The 15,783-nt window shown below is 28.8% G+C and overlaps 1 protein-coding gene across 1 annotated transcript in view; it reads right to left on the reverse strand.

Annotated features, from left to right (window-relative positions):
- The window catches only part of LOC110283358 (neuromedin-U receptor 2-like), a 67,229-nt gene extending 54,043 nt beyond the window's left edge, over positions 1 to 13,186 (reverse strand). Inside the window, exon 1 of the mRNA XM_087165247.1 lies at positions 12,832 to 13,186. Coding sequence (XP_087021373.1) covers positions 12,832 to 13,108 — 277 coding nt within the window. The 5' untranslated portion in view covers positions 13,109 to 13,186. The remainder of the gene's footprint in view (positions 1 to 12,831) is intronic.
- Positions 13,187 to 15,783: the final 2,597 nt, after the last annotated feature.

Below are 15,783 nucleotides of genomic sequence, written 5' to 3' on the forward strand. Positions count from 1 at the left end.
AAATTATACTTTTCAAAATTGGTATTTTTAAGCTTCTCGTTCTATTAACTCTTGTATAACCAACATGAAAAAAGACCTAGCAAATTTAATTAGATATAAGTATCAGATACGTAAATCGGTATAAGTACAAATTTGTACTATTTGTTAATAAGAAACCTTATTACTTCTAAACTATTAGTACGATCGTCTCAGAAATTCAGTGGTCCTCCTCAAGTCCCCATCGTTTCACTCAAAAAAGAGAAAAGCGTAAAGAAGACAGTAGAGGAATTTTTAGATATTATTCATAATAACATAAGAAATGAGCCATGGTGGCTCATGGGATAGAGCGCTCACCTCCCTATGATGTGAACCGGATTCGAAACCCAGCGATTGCTGGTCGATACGAATTCCGCACACGACACGAACCGACTACAGTGCTGACTTAAAATATTCTCAGTGGTAGTTGGGTTATAGTCTCCTTGGATGTAGAGTAACCGGGGAAAGTTTTCGTGGTTTTTCCCCTCCATCTAACGCAGCACTTGTAACATCTTTTATCTTTATGGTTTTAAAACCGTTTACAACTAGCATGGTTTCAAAACCATCAAAAGAAATTTAACTGGACATTGAAGCTAGGCTTTTTGTTAAGTAATGAGTCTTGAAGTTAGATTGTGGTTGAGTTTCGTTTTATCAAATGAACCAAGGAATGGGGTATAATTAGTTTATGTGGTTGCTTCACCTATCGTATGTGATGTGAAATACTAGACTCTCTCACGTCAATCAGCTTTATGGTGCTGCCATCTATACGTGAATGAGAGTAACGTATTTCAACAGTCCAAATTGGAGAGTGCAAGACACTGAAAACGCTTCTTGTGTTGACGGGAAGGAAGGAAGTATTGTGGTGCTAACTCTGGAATTCGAATCGTTGTTCGTGTCGATCTTGAGATTGACAGATTGGTTTACTCTGCTATAATAAGTACTCAGCTGCAAGGAATTAATAAGTGGCTTCATTAAATCGGCCTAGTTGGTTATATAAAATTTTGGTTGTTTAACCATATTAGGATGCATCAAAATATATATCTTGTTTTCCTTTGTAATTACATATTCCGTGGTAAAGTTTAATTACGCACAATTTTCCTTCTTCATACATAAAGCACTCCTTAATACTAATCGAAAAAGGTTTTGTTTTAGCGAAATCGCAATATGATTTGTTGATTGCTGCATACCTGTATCAAATTTTACTGTTTAGATTCAGACACTGTAGAAGAGAAAATAAAAAAAATAGGAAAAAAAATGTGTAAACAAAAAATCTTGGTTTTCCTATCAATACAATTGCAGAAAAATAGAGGCATAGTAAACTTCTTTAAGCTTAGAACTTCATCTCTTTTACGAGTTACTCAAGAGTTACGAGAATATGTGAACACTAAGTTTTGCATGGAAAGCATATGAATTTTGCCTTATTATAAGGATAAATACTTACAGAAAGTTTACTACTACATCCAATTCTCTTATAAAGCTTTCTTTTAGAAAAACAAAACATGTTCTGAGAAATTCGCTAAGTAATCTATATATACTTCTTTTGAAATGCAATAATTTTTCAACATAGTTTAAAAAAAATTTAACAACGAAATATTTTTGTATAATTAATCAGTAAATAGTCTGATGAATCATATAATAATATAGTTTTGTTTTATATTTTTGTATGGTAATTTGAATTGTCTATTTTCTCTAACTTTACTTCCTTACGTTTTTGCTTTGCTCTTGTACTTTGTAACCGTAACTTTCCAAGTTCCCTTCATTTTAATTTCTAACATTACTTTAGGTTTAAGTATCCAATTAAAGAATAAAATTGCTTTAAGCCATTAATAAAAAGGAAAAATAAGAAATAACATTAAAATAATGAATGGCTCGTTTATTTCTAGTTTTTTTTTAATTGTCAGATTAGGATCAATAAGGAGAATTATAGGTAATAAAATTAGCGGGAAAGGTGTGTAAATTGCATAAATGTTTATAAACTATTTTTCTCTCATAAAAGTTCATTGCTTAATCAAACAAAATTACTGCAAAAAAATTTTTTTACTTCTGCTGTCTTGTTTTTACTCTTTATACTGTCTTTTGAAAATAAAATGAGATAAAAAGCAAAATAAGTAATGATTGTATTTTCCTGTGAGTTCCTTTTTGCAAAAGATTCCTCCCACATACTTAACTTTCGTGAAAGTGTTTTTATTAAATTGGGGAATAAGTTGCTTTTTATTTTAACTTACATTCAATTTTATAGTACTCTAGACGGAACTTTAAAAGAAGGCATAGAATTTTGTATTATTCTTATGTTCTTCAAAACTGATTCATTATGCTTAACTATTCGATGCATTTTGTTTCAAGAACGCTGCAATGCAGATGGATTCATAATTATGCCTCAGGATCAGATGTCTCCATCTTATTCCCGTTTCTGGAAAAAATGTCTGATTTAATACAACGTATGATAATTAAAAAAAACTCTAATAGTGTTCACATAACGTTTCTAAAGTTGCAACAATTTATAAATAACGCAGTGCAGACCAGTTCATATTATTTTCATTAACTGAAAAGATTAAATTCGTGTTCTTTTTTTCGTTTATTTTCTATCATAATTGTGCTCAAGAATGGAATTATTTTCATACACTTTAGAATTTTCATTCTAAAATTACGGTGTCTATCCAATTAACCGTAAAGTTTACAATAAAGAACATTTTTTGCCTTTATGGTTTAGAAACCGTTTACAACTAGTATGGTTAAAAAAACATTTTATTTACATTTATATTTTATTATACAAAACTACACAGTTTTTTAACCACTTACAACTAGAATATTTCAAAACCGTTAAAAATAAACTTAGCAGCGCATTGGAGCACGGCTTTTCGTAAAATGATGGGTATTGGAGTTAGGTTGCTGTCGAACTTTGTTTTAACAAATGAACCGTTGAATGTGGTCTGATTAGTTAATATAGTTGTTTAACCTATCGTAATAGATGAGCAAAACTAGAATTTTTTTGTATTAAGCAGCTTAATAGTGCTGCCATCTATGAGTGCATGAGAGTATCGAATTCCAATATATCAGGATCACAATTAATGGGATGAATGGAATGTAGGAAATATTGTGGTGTCACCACTAAGACTCGAACCCCCGTTGTGTCGGTTATGAAGTTGACAGATTGCTCTCTCGATTATAAAATGAACGCAGATGCAAATAACTAAGAGGCTTCATTAGGCGAGCCTATGCTGCTATAAAATTCTAGTTGTTTTAACCATATTAGGTGAGAGGAGTTAAAAAACGGTTTTTCTCTCAGTTAACATTTTGAATACTGCCTTTTTTATGGTTATTTGACCTTTGTTTGAATATGGTAAAATAACAGTTAAATAAATTGTTTTTTAACCATTTTTTAAAGAAAGTTCTAGCAGGGTATCACAACAGTAGTTAAATTAAAATTTTACGAAAGCTTTAGTTTAAAAAAGAAGCTCATATGAAAATAAAAGTTTTAAAAGCTACGTTTTTCAAGTAAAAATAACTTTATTTTCGTTTCACCTGAAAAAATAGGGCTCTTCTAAATTTTTGTCATCCCTAAGGACTTATCTCAAGACTTAGGAAGGTGGCGCACCCAGGTCTGATAAATATAAAATGATTTCCTCCTCATTAATTCACTATTATACCATGGCATTTAAAATCCTAATTTTATATTATTATATTTTTAATTTTAGTTTTGTGTCCGTTATTTCGTACAGATACATGTCGAATATGTGTGCTTGTCTTGTATGTCAGATAAACACTAAAAATAATCTTTACTAAACGAAGACGAGCATTGAATACTAGTAGAGTTTCCTTAAAATCTGTAGAGGAAAATTAAAAGGGCGCTATACCGCAAGAGACACTTTTAATCACAAATTCTGTTTCTCCTCCATAGCTAATTTAAAGTATTGAAAGTATAGAAATTTTTTATACCATTTAAAGTGAGCCGAGATGGCTCAGGGGATAGAACGTTCGCCTTCCAAAGCGGCAAACCGGGTTCGAATTCAATCCCTGCCAATACGAATTCCACATCCGCCTTGGACCGACCACAGTGCTGACATGAAATATCCACAGTGGTCGACGGATCATGGGTTAGAGTCCCCTTGCCGTCAGGCTAACCGTGGGAGGTTCTCGTCCTCTCCATGTAACGCAAATGCGGGTTAGTTCAATTAAATGAAGACAAATTTCTCCCAATACTCGATCCAGAAGTTCTCTTGTCTTCTGGATTGGGTTCAAAATTACAAGGCTACGGAGTTGAACATTAGTAGATGTAAACCCATATAACTGGGTCGGCTGTTCAACGACGGTAATAAAATAAAAAATAAAATGCCATTTAAAGTTTAAAAAAAGTTAGTTCAAGCAAACCTAGAATAAGCCATTAGGTTTCAATTACGGAATTTCTTTTCTTCAAAAGTTCAAAACGCAAACGAATTATTGAAATAGAACTTCCTCTTAGAGTAATTGTAAGTTATCCTCTCATAATTTGCTTTCATTTGATAATTTGAAAATTTCTTTTCGGTATTTGAAAATTTATTTCAGTATTCCCCAGCTTACTCTAGGACTTGTCTTGCTTGAACTCACTTCTTCTATATTTAAGTTTCATGGAGGTGAAAGAGGTACTCATAGAGGTGAAGGAGGATTTGAAATGAAAAGTTTCTCGCACCTCTTAAGAGAAGAAATGTATTCACGTGATATCTGGAGTCGGATACCAAAGAGATTGAAATCGGTTTCAAAATTCCATTTTCGCAAATTCAAAAACAAGTTATTAGGAAGTTCGAAGAAATGTTTGAATACTTTTTCAAGCGTGATACATAAAATTTCTAAATTACTGATGTAAGAAGATGAAATTAGTTGAAATAATGGAAACAAATTAAATGAAAAGCATTTGAACTGCATCAGCTTTAAGGTTATCGTAACGTGTAATATAAATAAGTACCTATCAAAATTCATTTTACAGTTATAAATGATGAATTAACTTTATTTCGAATTTTTCAAATATATATTTAATAACATATTACCTAAAGAAGAAATAATCAGTCAATTATCCATTACTTACACAATATATTCCGAGTGCTAATTATTTAAAAACTAAAATGTCAATGAAAAAGAAATAACGAAATATCCTTTTAAAAAATATAATTTTTCTAATAATACATTAATATTTTTCGTTTACTTTTCAACTCAAAATGAAATAACTAAATCTATTGTGAAAAAATATTCATTAACGAACAATTAATAATAATGTTTATAGTAGTTCTTTTTAATTTTCCTTTCAGCGAAAGCAATAATTCGGTTTATTTTATTCATTTTTAGCTTTTTTATGAAAAAAAATAATAATAACTTGACTTAGCTCTAGAATTGAAAATTCAATTGTCGGCCATAAAACTTTATGATTATTAATAATGAAATTTTGCAGTTTCAAAATAAAGTAGTCTTTCAGCAGCTAATACATTCATAATTGTCTAAATTCAATTTATAAAGTCAGGTTCCCAAGAACGAAAGAATGTCGTTCATTTTGGGTTCGATAGTTGAAGAAATTGGTAACCACTGCGTTAGATCATTGCATGCAAACCTATAATTTGGTTAAGTTTAATTTTAAGTTTTTTTTAATTACTGAACGTGAGGTAATAAGAACTATAATTTTGAAAACCAGAATTTCCGGTAAACCGTTACCATATATTTTAGTTGTATTACCAGATATATCGTTTCTTTTTCTTTACTAGAGAATTCATTACCATGCTATATGGTAATTTTATCAGAACTTTTTACTCCGTGTATTAAATTAAATCAGACTAAATTCGTTAAAAAAACTACTTACTTGATGTTTGAATAGTCTATTTTTCTTTTAAGATTTTTTAAAACCATTGCAATATATAAAATAATAATACAATATAATCTTTTATAAATTAAAAAAATAAATAGTGCAAAAATAAATATTAAAATATTTCCAAGCCTAAATCACCTAGGATTCATTTGAAAAACATTACTGATATTTTAGCTTTTCTCAGAAAAAAAGTGAAACATTAGGATAGCGTATACTATAATATAAAGTAAATATTAGGATAGCAGAAACTTGTAGTGTTTTTAGAAATAGTTCAAAAGTGTATGGAAACTAGTAAAAATCTTATATTATCTAAAGTAGTTTGAAATTCGCAAATATTTGTATTTCTTTTATGAGATTATTTACTATAGTATTTCGAAAAAATGTTGAAAGAATGTTTTTTTTTTAAGTATAGAGAACAAACTTTGAACAAAATTAAAAATGATGCATCATAAATGAAATTTATGAAGTCAAAACAGATTGGATGAAAAATAAGCCTTTCATCTTATTTAAAATAAAAATGTATGACATTTCTTTAAATCGACGAAAGAGGAGTGGGCAGTTTTTTTATGAAGCAGTATCTATATTTGTTTCAAAATAATTCAACATTTTCCTAAATAATCATTCTTCACCTTTTCTTTTGTTACATTTAGTTCCAATATGATCCTAGTTAACAGTGTTAGGTGCGTTATTAAATCAGCAGCAATAACTTTCATTACAGTACAACAAAACATATAAGTCATTAGCAAATAAACCAAGCAAAGTTGAAACAATATCTATATATATATATATTTCTCTTACACGGCGACAAAAAAAGCCTCATTACTGCTCCCCGAATAGCAGCGCTAGAAAATCGACCAATGATTGTCGCTAAAAATGTCACATGCCAAATCTAGCTGAGGTGGCTCAACATATAGCGCTTTTAAAAACGGAAACTGAAATAACCAGAAAGAGCATTCTCACCAAATGTAATATCTCTTGCGAAATTCATCCTATCAGCTGCGGCAACCTCATACTATTAAGCTAGGCAGAAATGAGTAGTCTTTGTAGCTACATCTCTATTTTAGTATTTTGTCGAAAGCGCTATTTTTCCCGAATTTATATATTACGAATTTATTTGACGGTTTTTGATTTATATCACGAATTTATTTGTTTTATTATTGTTATTAGTTATTCATCGAAAAATGAGTCTCAGTCGTGCTGTTACGCTTTAAGATTTTATACTATAGCACATTTCTAATAGGTTTAATGAATTACGTGTCATTTATTTGAATTCAAAGTTATTTTAATGACTTAGTATTTACTAAAAAGATGTAATTTTGTTTAAAAAAAAAGTTGTTATATGAATTTGAATGATTGTTTTAAATTCTTAGAATTTTGTGCATTTGCAATGTACCTAAGATAGTAGTGAGCGAAGCGAGCTTGGTTTGCGAAGCAAGACATACGAGAATGCGTAGCAATTTTCGGGGATTGGCGAGCGTTAGCGAGCAGGGGGCGCAGCCCACTAGTTAAATTTAACAATTCTCGTTTACGCGCTTTAAGATTCGCCATTAAGCTTGCATGAGCAACCATTTTATATCGGGATTGAGTCTGTCTTCACAAAACAAGACTAGAAAAACCTTCTGAATTCAAGAATGAATCATGATTCCCGAATCAGGCGGAGAAAGCGTTCTCAAGGTTTATTTTAGATTTTTTTGATAATAACTGAAACAAGGTTTATTTACTCTTTAAAAAAAATTTACAGTAAAAGTTAAGAAACGAGATTCGTTTGTAAAGTTTTTTTTTTCGTGCCATTTTTCAATATTTTAGGAAACAAGCTTGACATACTAATATTTCTACTAAATTTTTAAAAAAAATTTAATCAGTCAATATTTCTGTGGTAGCCAAATGAGAAGGAAAATGCAACGTTTGCCCTAAGGTTGCCTGCTATATTGGATGCAATTCTTTTCAATATGAGAATAATCGAAACAGCTTAGCATAAGTTTTATATATGATCCTTTCAAAACTTTTCATTTATCTCTCAAACAAATTCTCTTAACTTTAGTACTTTTATTCATTGAGAGGTGCAGCGTACACTAACTAGCTAGTTGCCTGAGCAAGATCTCTACTCACGTTCTTAAAAAACTATTTTATTTGTGCTACACTTCTGTAGCATTAAATCTCAAACACCTACCTCATTCGAAATCTAAATTATATAGTTAATGCGCCTTTAGACTGTATAGTGATGAGCAGCATGGTTTCCAAATGTGACAAATTTACATCAAACTATGTTTATTTATATTAATACTAGGTAGGTACTTTACGAATTAATACATTTAACAGCATTAGTATGCAGGTGCAGATTATTGCTAAAATGGAAATCGTTCTGTTTGACTGTTTACTCAATCAATGTATTTTGTTTTGCTGTTTACTTAATCATTCTGTTAACTTTATTAAGATATGTTTGCTATCCTGTACAAATTGAAAATGTGACTTATTATTTTATTGACTCAATACTTCTTTCATTTGGTTGATTAGTGTAATTCCTTCAATTTATTTAGCCTTTTAAAACTTTATTAAACAACCTACTCACTTAGCAACAATGATTTTATAACAATTTTACAATTATTTCACATTTCATAAGTAAATTCAGTCTCTCTGAGTCATTCAATAGCCATTCAAAAACAACTATGTTTTTCACAAATACTACTTTTGATGATTTCATAATGCATTTTAATTTTAAACCTTTTTTTATATTGAAAGCAATAATTTTTAAGTTGGTAAGATTATTTCAAATGGGGTTGAAAATGTGTGGCTGACATAGAGTTGAATATTTTAAACTTTTTTAGAATTGCAGTTTACACAGCTTTGTAAAACTTTTATAAGAGTTTAAATAAAATTTTTGTTGCAGTAATAATCTTAAAATTTTACAATTAACGCCTAATAAAAATTTTGAGATGCGAATAAATATTTACATAGAGTATTTTCAAATTATTTATCTTTCGCTATTTTTAATCGAAACGCGCATAATATAATAAAACAATATTTCTGAACAAAAATTATTTCTTGTATTTTGAGAAACATAATTTAATTCATCTCTGAATGGTTTAATCTCTATAAAGTCATGGATGTTGCAAAAAACCTTGGTTTATTAAAAATGATTATTAATTATAAGAGTTTCTTTGCACTTATCGAAAATTCTGGGAGTAATTTAGAGCATTTTGTTGTTCCTGTTGTCATCGGCCATTAAGGCAGAGGAAGTGCGATTGTTCGTGTGTTCCAGTGGCTCCATCTATGGCAAAGAAGTCGACTTTTCATACACCCATACGTCACGCCCATTTATAGGGTGAACTCATTCATACATCCACTCATTCATCTAGAGATCACAATTTTGACCTGAACCAGAGAACGATCGATATCCAATTCAGTACCCTCAGAGGTATTTATTTGCTACGGTAGCATGGAGGACTTCGTAACTCGATAGATTTAACGTGCACCAGTCACCATTTACTACACGGGGAGTCTTCGGCTTGCTGGATTTGAATTCTCGTTCTCACAAATGGGAGCCCAGCGCCTTGCCAACCAGGCTATCACGGTCTTTAGAGCATTTTAATTCTCATATTTAATTTTTATTATTCAGAATTTATTTTATTCAGAAGATTTCAAAATATTCAAACTAATTATAGAATTGACATCTCTTTATTTTCAAAAGTCTTGTTTAATATTTTTTGTAAAGTTTTGTGGGTTTTATTGTAGTCTCAAAAAATTAAAAAACTAACTTTCGTCAATACTTTTCTGTTTCGAAAAATAAATTCAATCCCGGTATTTTTTTCAAAGTATTTAAGGTTGTTTATCAAGGTATCTCTTGAAATGACACTTTTTTATGCTATTCTTATAAATGCTTTGAGTTTTGTATAGTTACTCATGACTGTTAGATTAATTTTAGCCTGTTTTTAATTTAGCGTCCTCTAAGCTCATTCTAAGAATGGCACAAAACGTCAATATGGAAAAAAGCTGCAGATTTTAGAAAATGAAAAACGTTTGTGGCCTAATTACTTTAATATTTAAAAAGTTAATCCAATGCCGTATCATCTGGGGTTATAACAATTTGCAAAGAAAATGAGAATAAGGAATTGATTTTGATAATTTTATCCAAGGTGAAAAAATATCACCAAATTGGTCAACTTAAAAAAAAATATATAACTTTTAAGACATTTCAATTATTTATTCATCCTAAAGCCCTGATATATCTTCACGGCTAGATGATATATATATATATAGTTTAAAGTTATAGCTTTGCTATAACTTTAAAAAAATATCACCAAATTGGGGATATTTTTTTCACCGATTGGGTTCAAAATATCACCAATATTTTGAAAAAATATCACCAAATTGGTCAATTTAAAAAAAATATATAACTTTTAAGACATTTCAATTATTTATTCATCCTAAAGCCCTGATATATCTTCACGACTAGATGATATATATATATAGTTTAAAGTTATAGCTTTGCTTCAAATGTAAAGCCCTTAAAATGTGGCTCTCTCATTTTCCTTGGCTTCTATAAGCATATTTCTGTGATTTCGCATACAGACGCTGATTTCAAAAACTCACCAAAAAGAAAAGAAAAAAAAAAGAAAAATCTGACGAATAGTTTCGGAAGTCATAACAATACGAAGCTAAAACAATTTTTCAACAAAACAGGATAGAACTATTAAAATTTTTAGATACTGTTTTTCATAAAATTCGAATTTCAAAAAAATTATTTAAAATCATTGTTTATACACTTTATGCTTTTGGGAAATGGAAACAAAAGATGTAATTTGCGTTTTACAGTGCAATGGTGTTAATGTAATTTGAGTTATTACTATTTAATTAATTCTTTCGATACTATTTATTAAAATTTTATTTAAAGTTATATTTTTCTAGTACTTATTAATGAAAAACGATTATTAAATTGAATGTATCCTATTTTAATATTTTGTGTAAAAACTTTAACTCTTAGTTTTGCATTTTTATTAAATATACAATACATAAGAAATATTTCCTCCTTTTTCATATATAAAAACGAATTTTGCGATCAGAGAAGAGTTTTATGACCATATCTTAACTCTTTTATGACAAATGTTTTAACTGTTAAAATGGTATGAGAATGTTGTATTGAAACGGGAGTTAGATATATATCATACTAAGTATTGAAAGTTGCAATTTCACTTGGGAGAAAGTCATCTTATTTATACTCTTTTATTCTTTAAATATCACCTTAATTTCAAATGTTTAACTGAACAATAAGTTAAATTCACAATAATATAAATATGTGTCTATAAATTTAATGTCTGTATAGAAGAAAGGTTTGTAATAGTTATTAAGACTCTGTCTTATGACGCATACGTAATAATGTTGTATGAAAAAAAATTAATTGAAAAAAAAATTATATAATAAAATAAACATAAAAACAAAAGTGTCAATTTATTTACTAGATAAAAATAGCTAGAATTGAAAAAAATATTGATAGCTTGTAGAAAATTGTTATAATAAATAATTTAATAATAAATAAGTTGAAATTACAGCACTCTAGCTAATCGGAGAGGGGCTAAAATTTGGATTTCGAGATTCCATTTTTACAAATGCAAAAGCTAATTATTAAAAACATGGTAAAAAAATCTAATACTTTTTCAAGTGAGATAGATAAAATATCTAATTTAGAGGCATAGAAATATGAAATGATAAGTTAGTAAAATATAATGTTTATATGTAGTTAGTTTGAATGTTGTTTATGGAAATTAAGTTAAAAAAAAAACATTGTTTGAACTGCACCAACTTCAAAGATCTCCGTATAGTTTGATACTAACTAATCAATTTTCTTTTAGTTTTATAAATGACAAATGAATATTAAACTGAAAATTTTCGGTATTTTATAATAGACCGTCCAAGGAAGAAAAACTTTTAATTTCGGTGTTTATTTAGTTGTATATTGTGAATCATTATATCGTCTCCATATCTTTGTAGGAGCCATAAGAGTTTAATACTCAATACTTCCCAATTTTGAATTAGATTACACTGGAAAAAAAAATTATAGTCAAAAATTATAAAATTTGCCGTGCTTCTGACTCCATGGAAAAGCCAAAAAGCACGGTAATTTTTACAGAAGCTCTTTGGTAATGAATTTGGTAATATTGTAAATAAATGGCAATAGAATATGTTTTGTAGTAATATATACTAATATTTAGTAATTTTATCATGATACCTTAGTTAATGGCATGAAATACGTTTATATGAATTTTTTTTCTTTGTGTACTAAATTCAATTAAACGAGATTCGACCAAAAAATGTAAGCAATGTTAACACATTTATGTTTAATAAGATGCTAAATATGTTTATCCTCATATTTAGTGTATCTTTGTAGTTTATTACTCTTAATTCTCATAACATTAATTAATTTATTTATTATCAGATTAATTTGTGTTATAAGAATAACAATGAGATTAATAATTGGAGTATTAGGAAGAATAAATCGGATTGAAATAAAACAGTTAATAGCCTTCTTGGTATTGGTTGTATATTATTAAGTATTGTATTGTATTATTAAGTTGTATTGTATATTATTATCATATTGGTTGGATATTATTAAGATTTATAGTAAGAGATATATTTAGAATATTCCCTATTTGTTTATTTAGGCTATTATAATATTAGGATGAATTATATATTTAAATAATTGAATGGAAAATAATGTAAAAAATTGTGCTAAATTTGAAAATAAATTATTTATTTTTTTAGTATCATTAAATTTGGGTGGAATCCCCCCTTTAATAGGATTTTTTTTTAAATGATGATCATTGATGAAATGATTAGGCAAAAATTTCCAATGGTTTTAAATAAGTGGGGGAAACTTCATTGCAGTGTAATTATTTTCACTGCAAAGTTATTTGTTTCTAAAACTTTTTAAACTTTTTTTGCTGTATTAAGAACATAGTTACTTATAAGTGAATGATGAAATAATGCTTACTTACCGCAAATAAGAGTCAAAACATCTGCAATGGCCAAATTAAACAAATAACAATTAGTTGCAGTTTGCATGTATGGATTGCTTGCAATCACGACACACGTGCAAATATTTCCAATGAGTCCGGAGATAAATATAATTACATAAACAGTAGTCATTGGCAACAACCAGTTGAGGGGTAATCTTTTTGGACCAAGAACAACAGCCAAGTACTCGTCAATTCCAGCTAATTCATTGGAATAATTACTCCAGCTCGTGTAATTAATGATTTCTGGAGCTGACATGATTTGCTGTAACTCACTCTATGTTTAAACAAATTGGAAGGTTTAGTTGGGAAAGTTAATAAGATTGTTCTTAAAATGTTTACAAGCTATTTCATTTTTTAAAAAAATGTTCTTCCATTGTGTATATAATCTCTTTATTTTTAATTAGGCAATTAATAACATTAAATAATTGTTTTGTCACGCTAACGTAGCGCGTTCTTTTAAAATAAAAATAAAAAATTCTAAGACATCTAAAAATAATCAAATAATGAAAAGTGTCAATATTTCCAGAATTGAGGAATGCAATTTTTTTCGAGAATCCATAATCATAAATAAAATAATAGAACCGATTACTATTAAACTATAAACCAATTTTTTTTAAAAAATCGTTGATTGAAAAGCTTTAGTTAAAAGCTGCAAATGTAAATAGCGTTCATAAATTTGGAATATAAAAAAAATCATAATCGTCAAGATATTTAGAAACACTTTTTAGTTGCGATTACATTTTAATTTTAACAAAATATGTATTATAAATCATTAAACTAGTCATCGAAGTATTTATTTCGATTTAAATCACGCTTTAAATACAAAATCAAAACATTAAAATAAAATATCCAATCAGATAAAAGCAAATATCGGTGACCTCACTACAGTTCCGAAACCGAAACTAATGTGTAGAAATCTAAGTGAAAGAGTTCCGGCTCTTTCCTTTGACATATTCTCCGGAATTCGGGATAATCATGAAAAGCTGGCGCCAATTCTGACGCCAAGTGAGTCAAATTCACTCTGGGGCCATTTCAAAACTTTTAGCGTGGGTGGTATTTCGGCATTATTGAAGGAACCAAGAGATTAACAAATTGAGAATATTTTGACATTTCATAGATTTATTTTTCGGAGAAAAGTCGATTAAAGAATGGTCATTGATTTTCATTTTTGTAGTCATTAGTTGTCAAAATTAATGTAAAATCTATATTTCCGTGCAGAAGTCTTTAGTTTGGTGACAAAGTTTTTCCGGGGTTTTAATGTGCCTAAGAAATGCCTAAAATGGATAAAATTGCTGTAAATGAAAGTACTAATTTAACTCCAAAAATCAAAGAATATGCATTAGGCCCATACAAGGGAATGTTATTTTTAAAAAGTAACGAGTAAAAGTACGAGAACTTCAAGCAAAAGTAGCGAGTAAAAAGTACAAGTAAAATTAAAACTACAAAATAAAAAGCCACGATTTTAAAGTACATTTCGAGTAAATCAAAAATTCAAAATAATCTTTAATTTGATTAAAAAATGTAGGACCAAAATGTAGAATTTTTAATTCGAAATTAATTAAATTTTAGTTTAAGTGCTCCACTTTTAAAATGTATGAAAATGTTACATAATTCATTGAAATAGTAAACATTGAAAATACAAGGAAATGAAACAGGAAAACAAAATTCAATATTCGCATATGAAAAAAGAACATTTAATTTATTTTAAATTTCCTTAGAAATTTTTGTAATTGCCAACAAGGAATAAACTTGTACAAATTCGATAAACATTATAACTTTTGTTAAGAAAAACAATTAAATAATAAAATTATAAAATGCCTATGCCGGAAACTTTTTAAAATTCACTAAACTATTATTTCGTTTTTAAACATTCAGAAATTTTCTCTTTTAAAATTTTAAAAGATGAAAACTTTTTCGTTTCGCCCCGTATTGAATATATTCATAATTAAACATTGAGAGCAAAAATTTTATTTTTAAATTTAATGATATGAAAATAACTTTTAAAAACTCCAGAAATAGGCAACGATTTCTTTCGACATTTTCGTTACAATTTCCTGTACTTTTTCTTTTAAAAAGTAAGGGAAAAAAAACAAGAAAAAGTACTAAATTTAAAAAGTAACGAATATCAAATAAAAGTACGCACTTTTTACTTTCATTATAAGTACAGAAAGTGAAAGTATTGCCATATATGTTCAGGAGTATTTTCAAAGAAACACGTTTGCTTTCCGATCAAGTGTAAGAATACAGTATGAGGATATAGAGTGATAATAGAATAATAAAAAAAACATTAACTTGCAAAACAAATGCTTCTTAAAAAGAAAAAAAGGCAAAGGGCCAATAAAGGCCAGAAAAATCGAACCAACGGGAAACCATAATATTGGAAACTAGAGCCATATAATCTACTAAATTTGCCGCAAGCTTAAAAAAAAGTGTTAAACAAAGGTATTCGACTGAGTAAAAACTTCGACGAAATAGCTTCAAATTTTTTTTAAATTATCAAAATTTACATTTTATTTTAGAACTGGAGTTAAATAATGGACTCAATTACAAGTTAGCGACTGTAAATGTTCAATTCCGTAGCCTAGTAAGTTCGAACCCTAACCCAGAACACAAGGGTAGTGAATAAAGCATTGAGAAAAACTAACCTTTCTGGAGGATTTGCGTTATATAGAGAGGACAACATTATACGCTTAGTGTGACGGCAAGGGGATTCTAACCCATTAGCCGTCTGCTACTGAGGATATTTTACATAAGAAATGTGGTCGGTGCAAGCCGAGAACAGAATTCGTACCCACCTCACTGCTAGAAATTGAACCAGAGTAATTAGGAGAAAGATTCCTCAGTGGGAGGCGAACGCTTTATTCCCTGAGCCATCGTAGCACAATTTTTCATATTTGAACAATGAATAGTTCAATAGTTTTCCTAAGCCCT

This window comes from Parasteatoda tepidariorum, chromosome 1, assembly GCF_982258835.1.
Source record: "Parasteatoda tepidariorum strain Cologne lab strain chromosome 1, Ptep-v5.0, whole genome shotgun sequence".
NCBI lineage: Eukaryota > Metazoa > Arthropoda > Arachnida > Araneae > Theridiidae > Parasteatoda > Parasteatoda tepidariorum.